Here is a 21,594-nt window from a genome sequence, read left to right on the forward strand (position 1 = left end):
CCCAACCAAATAATTCAAAATTTTAATTTAATTAGAAATTTTAATGAATCCCAATCCCATAAAACTAATAAAGTATATAACTAATGATTATTTTTGGAGTAATAATTAATACAAACAATCATCCTAGTCATTATCTAATCACCCAATATATCCATATCCATATCCTAATCCAAATCCATACACTTAATTTACAATCCCAATCCAAATAATTCGAAATTAAATGAGAAGATATACATAAATTTCCCTCCAAATCAAATCAACCTTCAAAATTCCAGAGATACTTCCGCTTTCAAATATATGGAATCTCAACTAATAGATTTAATTTCGAGTCAAACCCTATCCATTATCACCACTATATAAATGGTGCATTTTCATTCACAATATCACTCACAAAACACACTCAAAAAATGGCGATTTCTTCAAATATTTTGTTCATTTCTCTCTTCATTTCGGCGGTGATTCTAGGGTTGAATGCACCCGCCTCGGCCGTCGACGTCTCTCACGACGGAAGGGCCCTCAAGATCGATGGCGAACGGCGAATCATCATCTCCGGCTCAATTCACTATCCAAGAAGCACCACTCAAGTATATATATACACATTTTCAATCCATTTTTTTTATGTATTATGTGTTAATTAATTAGTGTTTAATCATTTGTTATTGATGATGATTAGATGTGGCCTGATTTGATCAAGAAAGCCAAAGAAGGTGGTTTAGATACTATCGAGACATACATATTTTGGAATGCACATGAGCCAATTCGAAGGCAATATGATTTTAGTGGAAATTTGGATTTTATTAAGTTCATTAAAACCGTGCAAGATGAGGGTTTGTATGTTATCCTTCGGATTGGACCATATGTTTGTGCCGAATGGAACTACGGGTACGTATATTTATACATTTACGTGTGTATAATCCGTGAGCATTGTTCTCGTTTAACATCATTTTTCGTTTAATAGAGGGTTTCCGGTTTGGTTGCATAACATGCCTGGCATTGAGCTTCGGACGACAAATGAAGTATTTATGGTAATTATTTTTCCTTTTTGTTAACATAAATTATTTCAAACTATGATAAACTTGAAATAATAAATGTTCAAATTTTGTAGAATGAGATGCAAAACTTCACCACTTTGATAGTGGATATGGTGAAGGAAGAGAAGCTATTTGCATCTCAAGGAGGCCCAATTATTCTTGCTCAGGTACTGAATTGTTCCGTATTGCTGTTTAATTACTTGCTGTGTTCTGGGTATTTTTTGTATGCAACGTTACCCGATTCGGATTATGTCATTGAATACGGTTTTGCACGTGTAGATCGAGAACGAATACGGAAATATTATGAAGTCGTATGGAGACGCCGGCAAGACATATATCAATTGGTGCGCTACTATGGCCGAGTCTCTTAATATTGGTGTCCCATGGATTATGTGCCAACAAGATGATGCTCCCCAACCTATGGTAAGTTCTAATTATTTCTTTCCAAAAAAATTTCAAATTATATTGTACTTACTAAAATAAACTAATCAATAGACTAACCATTTATTTCGTTGATTTTATATAGATAAACACTTGTAACGGCTTCTACTGTCACGATTTTGTGCCAAATAACGCAAATAGCCCCAAAATGTGGACAGAAAATTGGCTTGGATGGTATGTTCCAATGAATAAATTAATTTAAAATATTTTTAAATTTCTTATTAATTGTTTTAAATATTATAGGTTTAAAGCTTGGGGTAACAAAGACCCACACAGACCTGCTGAGGATGTTGCATTTGGTGTTGCTCTGTTTTTCCAAACTGGTGGAACTCTCAATAACTATTATATGGTTAGTAATTTTAATTATTAATTCTTTCGAAATGATTTCAATTATTGTTATTTATATTTTTATAATTATCTCACAATTATTTAATATTTTAATTTTTAGTACCATGGTGGAACCAATTTTGGAAGGACTGCTGGTGGTCCGTACATTACCACAACATACGATTATGATGCCCCACTCAATGAATATGGTAAATATATTTATTTGGCTAATAGTATTAAATGATATTTGTCATTTTTTAAATTAATTTTGTTCTATTCTAGGGAGCCTGAGCCAGCCAAAATATGGTCACTTGAAAGAGCTTCATGATGTGTTGCATTCTATTGAGAAAATTCTCACTTATGGCAATATTTCAACCATCCAATATGGTAACTCTGTAAATGTAAGTACATTTTATTTTTTCCAAATATTAAAAATATTCGATTACTGAATTAATTAATTTAAAATGAATTTAATTTTATCTATGATTTTTTACAGGCAACCATTTATTCCTACAAGGGAAACTCAAGTTGTTTTTTCAGCAACCAAAATTCCACATCAGATCATACAATCAAGTTTGAAGGAGTTGAGTACAAAATCCCAGCATGGTCTGTTAGCATACTCCCGGATTGCAAGAAGGAAGTGTACAACACGGCCAAGGTACGTAAAATTGAATTACCGAGCACTTTCTGATCATCGATAATAAAAATTACTATGAAATTAAATTTGATTTTGTGACCTCCAAATATAGGTTAACACTCAAACATCAGTGTTGGTGAAAAAGAGTGATGATGATGGTGAGAAGCCTCTTCAATGGAGTTGGAGAGGTGAAGAATTATTCAAAACTATGCAATTTGGAAAAGGCCATGTTTCTACTAAACATCTCTTGGACCAAAAGGTTATGAATGATGTTAGTGATTATTTGTGGTACATGACAAGGTTAGTATATTTATTAATGAGTATATTTTATTTTTTCAATATATTTTGATATAAGTAGTGACATATTTTGCAAAATTAATGCAGTGTTGATTTGAAGAATGACATTGTGTATAGCCACAATATGAGCCTTAGAATCAATGGGACAGGCAATGTGTTGCATGTTTACATCAATGGGAAACATGTTGGTATGTATTTCAATTTAATCCTATTATTTTTCATTTATCCAATAATTATAGTACAATGATTAATAACGCTAGAAAATGATTATATATAGGTTCTAAATGGGGTAACTACGACGTTACTAATGGTAATGTCTATGAGACTAAAGTGAAGTTCAAAAAGGGGAGAAACCAAATTTCATTACTTAGTGCCACAGTTGGACTCAAGGTAACATACTAACATACATAAATTTTCTAATTTTTTTCTAATTTGTTCCTCGAACTTTTATTTTTGAATATAAATACATCGACTTAAACGTTTCTTAGAACTACGGGGCCCACTTCGACACGGTGAAGACCGGTCTACCCGGCCCGATCGAAATAATCACCACTCGCGACGACGAGACCATCACGAAGGACCTATCGGGCCACAAATGGTCGTACACGACCGGACTCCAAGGATTCGACAAGAAACTCTTCAAGCCGACCTCAACGATATCGAGATCAAACGACCTCCCGATCAACCGTAGCATGACGTGGTACAAAGCGGCCTTCAAGGCCCCATTGGGAGAGGAGCCGATCGTCGTCGACTTGCTCGGACTAGGTAAGGGCGAGGCGTGGGTGAACGGCCACAGCCTCGGCCGCTACTGGCCGAGCTACCTGGCCGGGAACTGCTCGGACGAGGAGGCCTGCGACTACCGCGGGAAGTACTCGTCCGAGAAGTGCCAGACCGGGTGCGAGGAGCCGTCCCAGAGATTCTACCACGTGCCTCGTTCTTTCCTGAACGAGGCCGGGGATAATGAGATTGTGCTTTTTGAGGAATTTGGCGGGAACCCGACTCGGGTCGGGTTTAGGCGGGAAATTGTTGGGAGCGTTTGCGGGGCCGCGCACGAGAACCGGACCATGGAGTTGTCGTGCCCCGGCCGGACCGTGTCCGCGGTCCGGTTCGCCGGTTTTGGGGATGTGAGGGGGAGTTGTGGAAGCTTCCGGAAGGGGTCTTGCACATCTTCAAATGATGCACTCTCTATTCTACAGGTGAATTTAGTTATTTATTTACATATGACTTCATTTTAATTATTTTAATTATAACAATTTTAATTATTTTTTTAATTTTGTAGGAATGTGTTGGGAAAGAGACGTGTAGAGTTGAGGCTTCGGAGGGTGTGTTTGGAGCGACGGAATGTGAGGAGGGGATTTGGAAGAGGCTTGTGGTGGAAGCTGTTTGCTCTTAGTTTTTATTTCTAAGTATATATTTTTGCTGCAATTGATGTTTATTCTCTACTTTTCTTTCATGTTTCTTGCAATTTCGTAGCTGGTTTTTAGCTTTGTTCTCTCAAACAATTTCCGTTTTAATCCAATTCTATCTTTTTTTGCATCTTCGTCTCTTCTGTTTAAGTAAAGCTCTACGCCTCGATGCCATTTATACTTACTAAAGCAACGTATATCAAATACAAAAAGTGGATTATAATTTATAATAGTACTTAGACTTGAACAAGATTCTTTTAGTTCAATCAGTTAAAAGTTTGGTTGAAAAAGAATAGTAGTAGTTGACTTTATTCTTTAATCGGGAATAGTTTATTTCAAAATATCTTGAGTCCAATTTGAGAATTCCATCAAACTGTGTTACTATTTCTTTTTTGTTATGGTATAAATCTTCGATGTCTTATACAGTACTCCCTCCGTTCTTTCATAATTGAGGCAAAACTTTTCGGCACGGAGTTTAAGAAATCAATGTTGGGTGTGTTAAATAAATAGATAAAAAAGTAAGAAAGAGAAAAAGGTAGAGAAAATAAAGTAAAAAGTGTATAAAGTAGAGAGAATAAAGTAAGAGAGTAAAGTAAGAAAAACATAAAGTGAAAAAATTACTATAGGGAAATGACTCAATTATGAAGAAACTTCCCGAAATGAAAAAATGACTCAACTATGAAGGAACGGAGGGAGGGAGTACAATTACTAGTATTAAGTACTATGCCATTTATGTTGGTATGTTTCTCTTTTTCTTTCTAATTTAGCCATTTACATTGATATGTTTCTCTTTTTTAATTATACATTACTTTTTCTCTCAATTTAAAATATCCTAACAATTTTTTTTCTTCTATATAATAAATTAAACACTCCTTTTTTTTTCCTATCAATTTAATATATAGATACGAGTATAATATTGATAGTTGACTTCACTCTTATCTTATGAGTGCCATCTATGATCGGAACATAAATTAGTAAAGGATTCATTCAAGATCTAACTTTCATTTTCATCAAATTATATTTTTTTTAAAGAAAAAGACAAGTTTGAACATAGACTAAGCCAAAAGATGGCCGTGTGATAATTTCCTCAACAACAACTCTACACCAAAAATCTATCCTACAAATCAAATTAAAAGCTAGTACTAAAAACTCCACATCCTCGCCGTATCAAAAAACACACTCCCACCGCCGCCGCCGCCGCCTCTCTCCCCCTCCGCCGCCAAGAACCCCTCCCCAAAACCCTCACCACCGCCTCCCCCGGCCTCCCCGAAGAACAGATTCTCCACCACCGGCTCCTTCGCCTCCATCTCCGAAGAGGCCGGCCTCCGCGCATGCCTCGACGCCGCCACCTGAATCTGCGACGGCGAGAGCTCCTCCGCCGCCAGAATATCCGGCGGATCGTGCGGGAAGTTGAGCGCGGCGGAGGGCCCCCGGAGGCAGAAGGCGGCGGCGTCGTAGGCCCGGGCGGCCTCCTCGGCGGTGGCGTAGGAGCCGAGCCATATGCGGTCGCGGCTGTTCGGCTGGCGAACCTCCGCGACCCACTTCCCCCACTTGCGCATGCGGACGCCCTTGTATCGGCCTCCGCCGCCGCCGCTCCGCTCCCTCTTCGCCTGAGGCCGCACCATTGAATGTTTTTGTTTGATTGAAATTGAAAAAGTGGTGATTTGGAGATTTGAGGAGGAAGAATTACTTAAAAGGGGAGGAGGGCACGTGGTGAAAGGGAGAGGGGGTGGTTTGATGGAGGGATCGCGGTGGTCGTGACACCTGTGACGGTGATGAGGTTTTGGTCTGTGCCAAACTTTACACGTGTGCTTCTCTTGTTTCGTTGTGAATGCAGTCAGTGGCGGATTCAGAAATTTTTCGATACGACACGAATACGCACGAAATTAATGAGTTGGGTTCGTTACTTTTTGTCGTTTGTGTCGTTGTCGTATTGCTAGTGTGTTATGGTGTTTTCTTAACAGATAGTACTCGGGTTTGATCTTTACGGTTGTGGATTCTGAATATATCGAATGAATATGCATGAAATTAATGAGTTGGTGTCAAAAATTATCATGTCCATATTCAACACATACTAATTCAGATTGGATTCAAATAACTTTTTAATAGTACTAAATATTAAGTAGTACTCATTTTAGTAGTTTCGCATCATTATCGAGTCATATCTCATTCGCTACACATCGGAATCATTTATGTCGAGTTTGTATCGTTACCATATTGCTATTCTGTTACTTAAATTAAGTGTTTTCTTAACATGTTAGTACTTGAATTTGATTTTAACCAAATTGGATCATTGGTGGTTGAAGTCTACTTAGTTTCATAGTGTATTCATTCTTTTTTTTTTCTTTTCGATTTGTATGTAATGATCGGTGGATCCATAATTTTTTTATTTGAGCTGCAGCAAATAATTATAGAGATTTGAAATCTAAGTAGTCGTTGAAATGAGAAATGGACACCTAATACGTGGTTTAATTAATGGTCATGTGCTTTAAACTATATACGCAATTTCAGGATTAAAAAATTTCGTTAATAATCGTAACACTTTTCACACATTAATTACTAATAATTTTTTTTTTCACAAAATCAAATATTGGTACATAAGTTGATGTCCCAAAAAATCCACAACGCCATCCAAACACTCAAAGAATATCATAAGTGCATCAACAAAGCAAAAACCAAAGTCTCAAAACACAACCAGATCTAAATCAAACCAAGCTAAGAACCACGCAATCAACCATCAACAAAGTATACCGAAGAACAAAGCAACAAAAGAAATCAAATCTGCTTCTACCACTTCGTTTGCTCGTTCAGCCGGACCAATTCGTAATGTCACTCAAATTATCAATAAGGTGTTTCTTTGGTTCCGATTTAACAATTTCCAAAACCGAAACCACCGGTTCCTGAACCGTGGACACCTCTACCAAGAATTAAGACACACATTTGATTACTTGGGATGGATATTCTATGATTTCCATAACAGTAGTACCAAAGGTTGCTTAGACATCTTGGTGGGGTCGGCCTGATCCCTTCACATGTATACATGAGAGTTGATTTTTGTGATCGGCTATTGGGCCCTCTCCTTGATTTTGGGTACTGGAATCATGGGCCTGCTTCATTCAGATGGAAATTATTTTCACTTTTTTTTGTGCGATTAGAATAATTAAATATCTTCAACAACGATTGATCGTATATTTCTAGCTCTGTCAGAAAAGATGAATTCCAACGTAAGTTAATTCAAGGTTGTGAAATGTACACATCATTATCTTGACTTAATCTTTTTAATATTTTTTCACACTGGACAAGGTTGTGAAATGTACACATTATTATCTTGACTTAATCTTTTTAATAGTTGTGAGGTCGAACAATTTCTAAATTGGAGAATGAACAAAAGTTGCAATCATATAAATAGACTTCCCTAATTTTATTAATATGAGGCCTTTTGGAAAGTACATCAAGAGCAAAACTGTGTGAACTTTGCCCAAAACAAACAAATATCATACTAATGTGGAGTTCGGGCGTGCACACCACCAATACCCAACAATGGTATCAGAGCCTTGGTTCAGGCTGGGCCTGTGTGGCTTGGGGTTCGGTGGTTGCGCTTGCAAGTTCTCCATTGTCTCTGCGTGGTCTCGATCAAGACCTGTGGTGAACTGTAACATTGGGGAGGATTGTGAGGCAAACAATTCCCACATTGGAGAATGAACAAGAGTTGCAAGAATATACTCCCTCCGTCCCACGTTACTTGAGTCACTTCTTTTTCGTACTCGTTTTGAAAAAATAATAATAAATACTCTTAACTATATTATTCACTTTCTTACTTTACTTTATCTCCATAACTATTTATTTTTATTTTTTCAAAACGAGTGCGAAAAAGAAGTGACTCAAGTAACGTGGGACGAAGGGAGTATATGGGCTACCCCAACTCCATTAGTATGAGGCCTTTGAGAGTACCCCAAGAGCAAAATTGTGCGAATTTTTCCCAAAACAGACAATATTATACTTACTGATATGGAGTTTGGGTGTACACCACCGATACCCAATAATATTAAAGTTTTCACCTAAATTTTAGTTGTATTTAGCTAGGAAGTAAGTATACTATATGGGTGGGACTTCTCCACGGATATTCTGAATTATTAATTAAAAAACTTAATTAATTTATTGCAATCCAAAATCAGAGATTTTATTTATGAACAATCTACCATGTACAACTTAACATCTTAATAAGTTTACACTCCATATTTAAGGTCAATTATTGAAGCATATAGCCACTGTAACTTTCTGCCCATTTGCGACACTTTACCTCTCTTCATGTTTGATTAATGGAATGGTTCATCTTTATTTGAAATAATAATTTTTAATTAGGATAATACAGAAAAAACATTTTAAAATCGGACTAATCTAAAAATTACTACATGTTTCATGGTTGGGGGAGGCTGTTAAGCCACCACTCATCTCTTTATTTTTTTCCCCTACTCATGAATTTATTGAGATTGTTTAAAGTTATGCAGTCCTTACTAAGTTGACGTTATTAAAGACCAAATTGCTAAAAATAAAATTGAAAAAAAAAAAAAAACATTGCAGCAAAAGATGGGTTCGACACAAGAACAACAAAAAGAATAATATAGTTTAATACTAATCTAATCATTATATTATTATATATAAAGATATATAACTATTAAAATTAGGTTTAATGAGAGCTTCCGTTATCATTTTAAATTAGCTTTAAAACCTTATGCTAGTTGTTCCATGCTTTGAGGTGTCTGTATATCAGTGTAAGGAATAGTCACTGGATCCGCCGGTAGATATTTTAGATAATTAGTACTCCCTAAAGAGTGAGGTGTAGGGTTTTCTTTTGAGTGTGACACCCTAAGTATATATTTTATGCCAAATAAACACAAATCCCTTCAAAATTTACATTATGGAACCTATCTAACCACGCATTATCAAATACTACCAAATATTTCATGTAGTAATATTAGTGGGGGCCTTCTTGAATTATTCGATCGAAGGAAAATACTAGTCCCAACTCTACTAAATTGTATTGCCACACAATTTTCCTACAACATTCAAAAAGGCTTAGACTGTGGTCCGCTACACGCCTAGACATAGACATATTAATGTATTATCTCTCCCAAACACACACACAAACAACACACTTACTATGAAGTTAATTGATCGGTTCCAATCATGAATATTTAAAACATGAAAATGTGTGTGTGAGAGTGGATGGGCATTTCCTTTTCAAATAGACTAAGGGCAATTTCTTTTCACATGCATTTGTCCTTGAGTGTTCATGCATGCATGTTCATGAAAAATTGAGATATGTTCCACACAAATTGTTATGCATTTTATATATGTGAAATTTGTCAATAGTTCATTCCATATAATGAAAAAATTTATACATTCCTCACTAAGTATATGTATTATACATGCAACATCATTTTTTACAATTGAAATATAGTAGTATAATTAGTACCAAGAAAAGTTATGGATGCATGCATCATATAGCCCAACCAAACAAAACTCTTGAGGTCCGACACAGTAAAAAAGGTCGTCATTGAAGTCAGAATGTACATAGATTTGTTGCGACAAAAAGTGATGACAATGAATAGCAGACGAATAACGAAACACAACCCTAACTCCAATTGAAAAAATGTCGAATTTAATAGAATTTTCCATATCCGATGCGATCAGTCGACCCCACCAAGATCTACCAGATTCATATTAATAGTACCCAAAAAAGTTTGGGTGCATGCACCAGTTATACGTGGTTTTCATTCTTCCTATTTGCATAAAAATAATTAATATGAGTTCTTCCTTCTTAAGTATTTTTTCATGAAAGGTATTTCTCTCCAAACTTTTGTTGTCATTTTTAGCTACTCTTCTATTCAAGAAATTAAACAAAAATAAATGAATAAAGTGATCATACAAACAAGGAGATTATTTGATAGTAAAATACAATATTGAATTCCATGATAAAAAAAAAAAGTATATATCTCTACATGGTAAAAAAAGGTACCTACCGAAATTGATTACTGTACCATTTCACTCTATCCAATTAAATCGAAATATTCACGAAATAAAAATAATATAATCCTTTCCTAATTTGGAAAATGGGGATAGAAATTCCAGCACCTAAAATTCCCAGAATATCCAAACCCCCCAAAAAAAGACACCCAAATTATTATGTTTTAGGTAATAATTAAAATGTCTTCAAAAATTCCAAAGCTGCGAGGATAATTCCTCCGTGCTATCATTTTCCGGCCAATAATAATCCACATTTTGCGAAGTTGGCGCCATGAAATCGCCCGAAAAATCGTCAAATCCCGGAAATAGCCCGAAGTCCGAGATGTTATTACCCGTGCCCAGGGTCAAAAACTGGTCCAGGAAGTCATTGTCCAGGGGTATATCGGTAATTTCGCAGTCGGCACGCGGCGCCGCTCCGTCCGACAGCGACGGGGACGGCGAGGAGAGGGAATCGGACTGCGAGTCGAGGTCGTCGGCGCGGCCGGAGGAGGAGCTCTCGGCGTGGGCGAATCGGGCGGCGGCGACCTGGATCTCGGCGGGGGTCATGGAGCGGCCGTTCTCGATCTCGGGGGGGCTGTCGGGGAAATTGAACTTGGCGGAGGCGCCGCGGAGGCAGAAGAGCGCGGCGTCGAAGGCGCGCGCCGCCTTCTCCGCCGTGTCGTAGGAGCCGAGCCAGATCCGCTCGCGGCAGTTGGGGAGCCGGATCTCGGAGACGTACTTCCCCCACTTGCGCTTCCGCACGCCTTTGTATTTGCAGGAGGAGGAGGAGGAGGCGGCGGAATCGTCTCGGACGATCTCTAATCCGGCGGAGGAGGAAGGATTGTGCTTTTTCTCAGGTGATTTCACCATGTCAGTTAATTAGGGTTTTTGATTTGGGGATTTAATTTGAATTTGATTTTGATTTTGTTTTGATTTGGGGGAAATGAGTTGTGTTGAGGGAAATGGCGGCTTTGGGGGAGTTTATATACGCGGGAAGAGCGAGTGAGTGAGGTCAACAGTGGACACGTGGGTCATAGGCGAGATAAAATATTGATGTTTTTGATTACGCGGTGGGTTAGACTTAGAGTGAGAGAGGGAGGAGAGAGAATTGGGCACATGGGAAATGAGAATTCCACGTGGGATATAAAATGAGAGGCGTCGAGGAAGAAGCACGATAGCTACAGTGTTCATTCCCTTTGGCTTCATTTGTTGCTTATGAGAGTGTGGATCCCATTATATCCACTCACTACTCACTACACTATCATTTCACTACTCACTCGAGATGATGATCAAGACCATTCACAATAGGGGCGGACATTTTAGCGGAAGGACATCCCAAAAATATCCTATGTCATGTTATAAGGACATTCAACTGCACTGCCACGTCACTAGGACATCCCACTGTACAGTAGCAAACACGCACAATAATAAAAATTCACAAACACGCACAAGAAAACTGACGAAGAAAGTGCAATAATAATACGGCGGACGACGGACATCTCGACGGACGTCCGTGCATGACCGCGGACGGCCTCTCATCCGTCCCGGATGGACGACCCGCTCACCGGTCGAACGTCCACCCGGATGTCCAATATTGTGGATGCTCAGATGATAGGAACATATTCCTTCTGTCTCATTCAAGATGTTCACATTCGGATAAAAGACAGTTAAATATTTTAATAAACAAATAATAGAGATAGAAAAGTGAAATATTCTTTTTTTTAAATGGACATTTTAAGTGGAATAGAAGTACTAAACAATGAATGGAGTAGTAACTAAGTCGAGTGACGTTCATATTATTGTAGAAAATTATTATATTATAAATAAACGATGAAACCTCTGAATTGTAAAAGAAAGATTTAAGTATCTTATACTAAGTCAACTGATTTTCATTATCTTTGTAGTTAATTGATCTATCGTGATTTTTGCCAAATAATTACAAAAGAGAAAAGATGTAATAAGATACGAATATTGAAAAGGAAGTCTTGTTTACACGAGCACTGGCGAGCTATGGGCAAAAGATAATTATTTATACTCCACATCTTGAATTAGTCATATATACAACTTAAGTAGGAGTAGTATTTTTTTATTTCTTTACATTAATATATTTTGTATGACACATATTATACAGAATCTTTGTCTAGTCCATGTTAAGTATCTTTGGGTGGACCCAAATAGTGAAGCCACTATTTTTCCTTTTTGTACAATCGTAGTATTTGTTATATATTTCGATATTTACATCTCAAATTTATGAATAATGCATGCAGGTACAAAATAATAGAAGGTTCCACAATCCACACTTAAAATGATAAAAATAAATTTGTAATAGTAATAGTTAGATGTAACTGGAATTGATTGCAGATATACTCCGAACTCAACTTGCACAATTTTTGTGGTTGGTATTTATATGTTGTTGTCATTCTTTATTGTTCTTATTTTTGGAGTTCAATAAAAGCAAGTGGGAAATAGCATTTGTTTTTTCATAATGCAATATCTGGGTAGCCACAGTGCTAAGCATTAAAAAAATTGAATATATACACTGTTCACATATTTTTAAATATTCATAAGTTTTTACACTAAGAAATTCAACATTTATAGTATTCTCATATTTATAAGCAATATCCACGCTTTTTAAGTACTACTACAAAAATAAAACAATATTACGTGGCAGACTCTGATAGACAACCGAGTGGTGTGCTCTTACATGCTACATCGAGTGAGTCGACATAGAAAACGGCTTGCAACACAATGTTACGACAATAGAGCACATCAGTACGTCTCAAAAAGTTAATCTTACACTCTTTTTTTTTTTTTAATCCAAAAACTTACTATTATTGTGGGAATGGAATTTTTTTTCGAATAAAAATAGTCCATGGGTTCAATCCGTTCCAGTACATGTAACAACATGGAGTACAAATTATAAGAGCTCTATATCTAAAGTTATAGTCTAAGGTATCATCAACAATGTATATTACGCATATGATTTTTAAAAATATGACGTGCAATACACTAGAAATAAATAAATATTGGTATATAGTCCTAAATATATAGAGCTCTATATCTAAAGTTATAAAAAAGGAAAACACTATATATAAGCCTAAAATAAATAAATAAAAAGGAAAATAAGAAATACATAGAACTTTATGTCTTAAGAGTTGAGACAGGGGCCAACTGCAGGCATATAGATTTCCAAACAACACAAAAACATAGGTAATGAAGATAGTTAGATAGTATAGCCTGTAATTTATAGGAGAGTAACTGCATTAGGTTCAACTAAATATGACGCATAAGGGCATTAGCAATAAGGGCCCTTATCCGGAACCCATCCCATAGCCTCTCTCCCTATAATGGAGAGCCTATCCCAGAGTCTATCTCAAAGTCTATCTCATTTCATTTCATTTTTTAAAAATACTTCATTTAAAAAACATACTTCATTAAAAAAAACATACTTCATTAAAAAATACATACTTCATTAAAAAAAAACATACTTCATTAAAAAACATGCTTCATTAAAAAAAATATATTACGAAAAAAAAAAATAGATAGATTAAAACAACAAACACACATCAATCATCGGGTTCATTTTGCTAGAGAGATGAATGTGTGAAATGGAGAAAGGTGTATATATAGAAAGTAATAAAATTAAAAAAAAATGCAAAATCGGCTCTGACATCGGCCCTGCCTCTGCAATGGAGGCCCATCGCAGGGCCGATGCGGAGCCCATGGCTATCGGCGCGGAGGCGGAGGCGATGGGGAGGGAGAATCCCTACGCAATGAAGACCCATGGGAGCCGATCCATCGGCTCTGGGAATCGGCCCCATTGCGAATGCTCTAACGTCCAACTAAATTTAAGCATTAGTACAGGATAGTACTATTCTTAATTTAAGTTTTAAATTGATACTTATTAAATTAGTCTTTCAATAATATTACACTAACAATTATTTCATGTTATCGGAAAAATCACGGCAAATATCATAACCGCGACAATGTTTAACTGTAAATTTTGTACAACTAATTTATAAATATTTTGGATATTATTGCACAAACAAAAAAAATGGCACATTAATTGAAATATGTACAACTTAAATACATGATTCGTCAAGATCAAATTTATATGTGTTTGAATTTGATATAGCTCTACAAAATAGGGTAGTACTAATACGGAAGCATAAGGAAAAAACGGCAACTCTATAATAAGAGTCCTTTCCTATGTTTCTTTATAGACATAATAGCAATGTTTTGAATATATGTGGTGCACTAGCAAAGTTATCGTGTTCAAAAATTAGTGCATAACAAAAATATATTGTAAATTGTATGGTACTACCTTCGTCTCATGCTACCGGCACTTTTCACCTTGACATGAGTAATTAGTGTAATTAAATTAAAATTTTAAGTGAAATAAGGCAACACTTGATAAAGAAAACACGAACTAACTATAATATCTTAATTATTTACCATAATTTTTTTTTTATCTAAAACGGAATTAGTGCAAATAGTTTGGGACAGTCCGAAAATGAAATGTGCAAGTAGCATGGGACGGAGGGAGTATAATCTTAATATGTACTGTAACATTAAATGTCAGTTATTCGAATTTTTATAATTGAAATTTTTATTACATTAAATTAACCTTATGGAGAAGAGGAGTGTGATCCTTTAGTAGGCATTTTAGATAAATGAGGATAATGATAGAATATATATGAAAAATAAGGGAAAATTCAAAGAATTTGAAGAAAATTGTGGTTTTAAGGTGAGAATGAAGAGTTGGAGAAATTGGGCATGTATTGAGGAGAATTTGATCAATACTCTTTTCAAACAACACAATAATAAATTTTTGATTTTCGATAAAAAAAAAACAAAAAAAAAACTATGCATTATGACTCATTAGAGTGTTCTCACACTACTTCTACCTTAAATGTTTAATATTATTATACGTAATTACAAAATAAAAAATGATTCAAGAGGCTATAATGTTCTAGAAGTGGATGATATGTACGATCACAACACTTTCACTCTTAAAATGTTTTATTTGCTCTACATAAGAGACAAATACAATGATTCAATGAACTCAATCAAATATTCCCAACCTGTTAAAATAATAGAAAATGACACTTACATATTCGATTGTAAAGTATAAATAGAGAATAAACGTGGACTAGAATAGATAACAGAGATTGGGTCGTTTTCAACGCGGTCGTTTTGAATGTTTTCAAACAAAATTCAAAACTCAATTACTCACTAAAGCCATCTTTCTCGAACATTTTTATTCTCATTTCACTCGTTAACTTCATCAATTACTAGTTACACTATCCTTATTCTTCTTTTCTTCTTTTTATTCCTATTTTAAAGTTTTTATTTGAAGAATTTATGAATTTTACACGTTAAAAGAAACGATCACACAATGTACATGTTTATGTTATAAATATATTGCAACATGGAGTAATATTAATGTTGATTATTGATCATATTTTACTATGTTAAATCCATCTTTAATTTTGTCTTTATGTAATGATACTTCTACTTAATCCTCTAAGCTCTGGCAATTTGGTCTTTAGTAGAAAAATCAACGTAACTTAATAATGACTCGAGATAATATTAAATAATTTCAACAAATTTAACAATTATAAAATTAAAAAATTAAAGAGGTTGGTAGAGACTTAAGCCCTTCCCACCTAAAGTATGTAATCACCTTTGTTTGCGAATAATGTTTGAGCATCGCTCTTATTTAGTCCATGTTAAAATTAGTTTTTTATACATATGATATCTTAATAATAATTATTAGCATTATTAGTTTCATAAATTACTTATACATATACACTAAATTAATTTGCTTTAATACTTAATTTTCCCCTATAAAAATACAATGAAATTTCTTGGAAGTAAGTTTGACAAGATCAGTAGTAATCAGTGCATCACTTTGAATTTAGATAGAGTTCAATTATTAAAAAAAAGAACACGTCAGCACGGAAAGCGACCAATCCGACGTGGCTGCGCATTACCTAGTTGTCCATTCAAACAGTTAATCTATCCAACATTAAAATCATCAAAATAAACCAAAATGTACATTAGTCATTTCAAACGATTACAACCAAATTTAGTAAATACGCGTCGTAGTATTTTTATTTTGACCCGTTTCAGAATGTAAGTTCAGCAACTGACTCTCTTCAGTCTTAAACATGAGGGAGAGAGAGTTTGGTAGAAATATTATATTTGTTGGTAACTAATTAGATCTTAATCGTCAAATACTTCATCCCTAACTAATAAAACTCGTTATCAAACTAGTCAAACTCAGGGAGTGTTTTGTGAACATAATAAATACATATAAAAAGGATTCTAGAAAAAGAAAAACACTCCTAAATTAGTCAACCATTCATTCGTTTCTAGAAAGTGGTACTTCCAATTTTATTCCTATATATATAGTTTCCAAATTAAAATTAGTCAACCACTGCATAAAATTCTCGACGACAGCTGTATTCCCATAATTTTGGAAAATAGGAGTACAATTTTAATACTAATACCCTCACTTCGACGAATTTTGCACAAAAAAAATTCACAATTTAATATTTTTTTAAAAAAAAACGAATTTCTATTGATAAGGACTTGTTCCGGATTGGCTCATGTATTTCTAAAATCATCCAAGGATAATATATGTAATTTACGATTGAAAAAAAAAAGATTTTATAAATAATCCAAAATTCCTCAAATTATCACTATTTTCTATTTAGAATTGTATATTTAATAAAAAAATCAAAAAATACGAAGGGGGCTTATCAAATATTTCAATACTCGATTTCAGGGGCGAGTTGGGATAATACAATCAAGTAATCAATATAAAATTGATAAAGAAATCAATGAAAGATTTAAGCCATGAAAAGGGAAAGATGAAATAAAGTTAAATAGTAAACTAATTTGCACTATCTATTTAAGTATTCAATAGTATAAAATTGATGAAAGAATCAATAAGAGATTAAGCCATGAAAAGGGAATTAAAGATGAAATAAAGTTAAATAAATTAATCTGTACTATCATCTATTTAAATTCTATACTGGTTTATAAAATGTTGTCTTGACTTAATTTATGTATATTTCCGTATTTTAATTCTATTTTATATCACCAACTTGAAAGATTTGTATGAGATTTGGAGTTTGAACTAGATCGCGCTATTAGACCACCGAACACATGCTCAATGCTACTTTTTTATGCTATTCAACACCTTTGTCTTCATTTAATAAATATATCCACTTCTTATGAAGCACAATGTTTTTGCAGCCATTGCCCTGATTTTTTTAAAGCTTCCAAGAATATATATTTGATTGCGACTTAGTATTCTAAATGAGCTTTCGTTGTACTTTCTCCTCATACATCCAAAAATATATTAATAGCATATCTTGTGTGCTTTATGAGCTTTTGAATTTTGTATTGCATGGGAATCTAAGTTAAGTGTTTTTTATTATTCCAGCATGCATTATTTAATTTATTAGAGAATGTGGAGTGTTAATTATCTTTTCTAAGTTTAAAGACCTTGTCAAAATTGTCCATATGTCTTAGGTTAATTAGGTAAGCCTCGGGCAATAATATTTTAAACCCAACTTGAACTCGATAAATACAAATATATAGAGTCATGTGTTGCTTTCATAGGTAATTAATTAGATGTAAGTATATAACCAAAGAAAAGATGACAAACAAAAAAGTTAAGAAGCTTATTGTCTGCATCGGAAGATGGGATGGTTTATCAACCATCCATCGTCGGTAATAACTAGCGAAAAAAGAACATACATTAATTCTCAAGTCTGTCTTTAAGGACATAAGTAAATTGCTAGGATCTCAACACTTATTAAGGTTGTTTCCAACATCAGAAAGCAGTGCAATGCAACTATCATCGTTGACAATAATTGACGAACACAGAGCAGAAGCAAACTCCATATCTAAGAGCATCCGCAATGGAGGCTAGCGGGCCGGCTAGCCGATTCGCGGACGCTGGCCGGTCCGCTAGCCTACCATTGCCAGCGGCGAGCCGATCGGCTAGCCCATGCCGATTCACGGGCGCTAGCCGATCCGTTAGTTGGTCCACTGGCCGCCATTGCAGGCTCCTGATCGGCTAGCGTATTTTTTTATTTTTTTAATTTAAATAAAATTATTGCATTTTCCTGTATCTGTGTTGTAAATTTAATTCCGTATTTTGTGTGATTGTAACTTTTTATAATATGAATTTGTTGTGGCTAGTCCTAGTGCTAGTCCAGTTTCTTGTCCACTATTGTGCAGTTGGGTGTTATAGTAATGTGACATGCAGTTTCTAGTCCTGATGATGTGGCAGGAGGTGTCCAGTTTCTAGTCCTTGAGCCATTGCTGGTGCAGCCTATTGTAGCTCCAAATGCCCAATTTATAGTGCTCTAAATTTCTGGCTCTCACACCATTATATTTTTTATTAGTAAGGATTCATATTTTTCGTTAAGTGATTATTACTCTTGTAATGTTAGGATAAAAATAAAGTAGATTGGACCCTCGTCCTCATTCTTTAGACAGAAAGAATCACATTTGACCTTTTAAAATATTTTGAATGCATTAGTATTTTACTAACGATAGTAATACAATTGTTAAGCAATTTGTTCCCAAAAACTATATTTATAATCCATCCGCCCCAAATTAATTATGTATGTAGACATTCCATTTCAATATGCCATTTACCTAAGACGGAAATTCACTACATAATAAATAACCTAATATAAAACTCTTAATTTCCATAGTATCCCATTATCTCCCCCTCTACTTCATTAAATGACACCAATTTTCATCCATCCCTCATATTTTTGAACAAATACACTATCAATACTCCCTCCGTCCCACATTTGTAGTAACATTTAGTTATGGCACGGGTTTTAAGAAATTTGTAGAGTGTGTAATTAATGAATTGAGAGGTGAAGTGTATAATAAATGAAATGAGATGGTGGAGTGAGATGATGAAGTGTGTAATAAATGAAGTGAGATGATGGAGTGTGTAATAAATGAAGTGAGTTGGTTGAAGGTGGGTTCCTCTTTGACTTTTTGGTTTTTATTTTTGTTTTGATTTATTTTAATATAGATAATAGCATTTGGGTTTAATTTTAGTGAATAATTGGATAAAATTTTATGTGCAAATATGGTAAATTTTAAATATTATTCCAAATGTGGGATGAACTTTTATGGCAAAATGTTACTACAAATCTGGGATGGAGAGAGTACTTTTTTATAATTGTTGCAAATAAATTACAAACTACAATTTGAACCAAACGGGCTGTAATACCATCTTACTTCAATAAGCCCATTTGTAGCCCAAATTAAAAAGCCCGAATAACTAGAGGCCCGATAAATAGCACCTACCAATACTCCAAAATATTCTAGAACCCTCCAATTATTTGCAGAAAAGCCCCTGTGAACTTTCTAGGGTTTTGTTATCCCCTTTCTTAGCCAATCCCACCATTTTATCCTTTCCTACTCACTCTTTCTTCCCACTTAGCTTATCTCCAGTTGTCTTCTCATTTCTGCGGTAGTAATCTCCTTTTAATTGCAATCTACAGCTGATTTCCTAACGATTGATTGATTGATTGGCTGATGCGTGTGAATTTCGATTTTCAGTTCGATAGCTGAAGAAATGGCAGCTGCTCAGTTGACTTCCGCCGCTTCCTCAATTGCCGCAGCAAATCGATTTGCCTCCTTCGATGGTCTGAGAGCCACGCAGTCGGTCAACATTGCGTCGTTTTCACCTCTGAAGCGGTCATCGCTCAGGTCGTTTCGCGGCCTTGTTGTCAAGGCGGCTACCGCTGTTGCCCCTAAGGTCTAATTTCCTATTCGATATCACCAAATTGATGTGCGTTTCTCAGTTTCTGTGCTGCTTTGAAGTCAACAATTGTCTTGGTATTGTTTTCGATTTCGATTGTGGAGTGATGCTTTTTTCGTTTTGTTAATTGCTTCAATTTCACCCTGTTTTATTCAGTATGTTAAATTTCTGATTTCAAATCATAGTTACCATGTAGTATATGGTGTGGGTAAGTATAAAAATCGCTTCTTTAAAATCTGCGATGCACCAAATGATAAGAATTTGTTCTTCTCCTGCTAATTCATTTGTTGTTTGTGGGTTGTTATGTTTATCTTTAGTTTTTATGGTAATTAACATATATCATTGCTGATAAATCCTCTGAAAGCTTATTGAGCAATCAAAGTTGAGGCTGCTAGAATGTTCTGTCATCTCTCCAATTGAAAGATCTTTATTCTTCATCCAAAAGTCAAGATTTTACTCGAGGGAACTGAATGAGATAGGTTGTGTCGAGTGTTTAGTAGAGTAATAGTGCCATAAGCTGACGCCATTTACTTGAACATTCAGTACACAACTCTCAAGCCATTGGGCGATAGAGTTTTGGTGAAGATCAAAACAGCTGAGGAGAAGACTACAGGTGGTATCTTGCTGCCTACAACAGCACAATCAAAGCCACAGGGGGGCGAGGTTGTTGCTGTTGGAGAGGGCCGGACCATTGGAAAGAATAAGGTGGAGATCAGTCTGGAGGTATGACCTTATTCTCATTTGGTGGTGTTTATGTTTATAGTGAGGATGATTTCACGGCTTACTCAATTGGTGTGGTGCCTCTGCAGAATGGCACGCAAGTGGTGTACTCAAAGTATGCAGGAACTGAGGTCGAATTCAACGGAACTAGCCATCTCATTTTGAAGGAGGATGACATTGTTGGCATTCTTGAAACCGATGACATCAAAGATTTGAAACCCCTTAATGACAGAGTCCTCATTAAGGTAGCTCTTGCATTAGTCATTCTATTCCTTCCAAGTGTGTGGGATATAGAACTGCAACCTAGTTGAACTGAAAGTAATGATGGATTGTTGATGCAACTGTGATTACCTTAAAACTCTAGTAACGAAAACAATTATTCTGTTCAGTTGGCTGAGGCAGAGGAGAAAACTGCTGGTGGTTTGTACCTAACTGATGCCAGCAAGGAGAAGCCTAGCATTGGAACAGTAAGTTGCTTCATTTAAGCACTACTGGGATGTGTAAGATGTGAAAGATGAGTATCCTTAATCTATGAGTATCTCAATCGCAGGTTGTTGCAGTCGGGCCTGGTCTCTTCGATGAGGAGGGCAACAGGAAACCTCTGTCAGTTTCTGCTGGAAACACAGTTTTATACTCCAAGTATGCAGGAAACGACTTCAAGGGCAGTGATGGATCGGACTACATCGCTTTGAGGGCGTCAGACGTGATGGCTGTCCTTTCATAGGTTTATTGAGTCATAGTTTTCGCACGATAAGCTATCTTGAGAAAGTGAGAATGAGGAAGATGAAGACATTGTTGTGGTGTAGGAAGATCCTAATTTGATTCCTGCTTTAATATTGTGCTTGAGGTTGAATTAATAAAAGTATTTTGATCATGTTGATTTTAGTTGATCTATTATTTCCTGTGTTAATTTGATAA

At 35.5% G+C, this 21,594-nt stretch overlaps 4 protein-coding genes across 4 annotated transcripts; 2 read left to right on the forward strand and 2 right to left on the reverse strand.

Annotated features, from left to right (window-relative positions):
- Positions 1-720: 720 nt before the first annotated feature.
- Positions 721-4,269, forward strand: LOC125196132 (beta-galactosidase 15-like). The gene is made up of 14 exons (XM_048094513.1): positions 721-882; positions 959-1,025; positions 1,106-1,198; positions 1,311-1,454; positions 1,558-1,646; positions 1,716-1,821; positions 1,921-2,008; positions 2,082-2,200; positions 2,296-2,457; positions 2,549-2,736; positions 2,821-2,921; positions 3,011-3,123; positions 3,222-3,929; positions 4,013-4,269. Exons 2-14 carry the CDS (start codon positions 984-986, stop codon positions 4,124-4,126), a joined length of 2,067 nt encoding a protein of 688 aa, XP_047950470.1. The 5' UTR covers positions 721-882; positions 959-983; the 3' UTR covers positions 4,127-4,269.
- Positions 4,270-5,125: 856 nt separating this feature from the next.
- Positions 5,126-5,811, reverse strand: LOC125193443 (ethylene-responsive transcription factor ERF016-like). Its single transcript, XM_048091231.1, has one exon. It carries the CDS (start codon positions 5,762-5,764, stop codon positions 5,282-5,284), a length of 483 nt encoding a protein of 160 aa, XP_047947188.1. The 5' UTR covers positions 5,765-5,811; the 3' UTR covers positions 5,126-5,281.
- Positions 5,812-10,026: 4,215 nt separating this feature from the next.
- LOC125193273 (ethylene-responsive transcription factor ERF017) lies at positions 10,027-11,078 on the reverse strand. The gene has a single exon (XM_048091043.1). The coding sequence runs from the start codon at positions 11,013-11,015 to the stop codon at positions 10,353-10,355; it is 663 nt and encodes a 220-aa protein (XP_047947000.1). The 5' UTR covers positions 11,016-11,078; the 3' UTR covers positions 10,027-10,352.
- Positions 11,079-19,530: 8,452 nt separating this feature from the next.
- Positions 19,531-21,561, forward strand: LOC125196195 (20 kDa chaperonin, chloroplastic). The gene is made up of 6 exons (XM_048094608.1): positions 19,531-19,665; positions 19,755-19,953; positions 20,500-20,679; positions 20,766-20,921; positions 21,066-21,143; positions 21,227-21,561. The coding sequence occupies exons 2-6, from the start codon at positions 19,771-19,773 to the stop codon at positions 21,398-21,400; spliced, it is 771 nt and encodes a 256-aa protein (XP_047950565.1). The 5' UTR covers positions 19,531-19,665; positions 19,755-19,770; the 3' UTR covers positions 21,401-21,561.
- The last annotated feature ends 33 nt before the right edge of the window (positions 21,562-21,594 follow it).

This window comes from Salvia hispanica, chromosome 6, assembly GCF_023119035.1.
Source record: "Salvia hispanica cultivar TCC Black 2014 chromosome 6, UniMelb_Shisp_WGS_1.0, whole genome shotgun sequence".
Classification (NCBI taxonomy): Eukaryota; Viridiplantae; Streptophyta; class Magnoliopsida; order Lamiales; family Lamiaceae; genus Salvia; species Salvia hispanica.

What these genes read in the sequence shown, in the direction of transcription:
- LOC125196132 (XM_048094513.1), top strand. Translation starts at nt 984, where the DNA reads ATGCCTGGCATTGAGCTTCGGACGACAAATGAAGTATTTATG. An exon ending in ATGATGCTCCCCAACCTATG is followed by an intron (nt 1,455 to 1,557) that starts GTAAGTTCTAAT and finishes GATTTTATATAG; the next exon opens with ATAAACACTTGTAACGGCTT. An exon ending in ATGCACTCTCTATTCTACAG is followed by an intron (nt 3,930 to 4,012) that starts GTGAATTTAGTT and finishes TTAATTTTGTAG; the next exon opens with GAATGTGTTGGGAAAGAGAC.
- LOC125193273 (XM_048091043.1), bottom strand. Translation starts at nt 11,015, where the DNA reads ATGGTGAAATCACCTGAGAAAAAGCACAATCCTTCCTCCTCCGCCGGA.
- LOC125196195 (XM_048094608.1), top strand. Translation starts at nt 19,771, where the DNA reads ATGGCAGCTGCTCAGTTGACTTCCGCCGCTTCCTCAATTGCCGCAGCA. An exon ending in CTACCGCTGTTGCCCCTAAG is followed by an intron (nt 19,954 to 20,499) that starts GTCTAATTTCCT and finishes TTGAACATTCAG; the next exon opens with TACACAACTCTCAAGCCATT. An exon ending in ATGACAGAGTCCTCATTAAG is followed by an intron (nt 20,922 to 21,065) that starts GTAGCTCTTGCA and finishes TATTCTGTTCAG; the next exon opens with TTGGCTGAGGCAGAGGAGAA.
- LOC125193443 (XM_048091231.1), bottom strand. Translation starts at nt 5,764, where the DNA reads ATGGTGCGGCCTCAGGCGAAGAGGGAGCGGAGCGGCGGCGGCGGAGGC.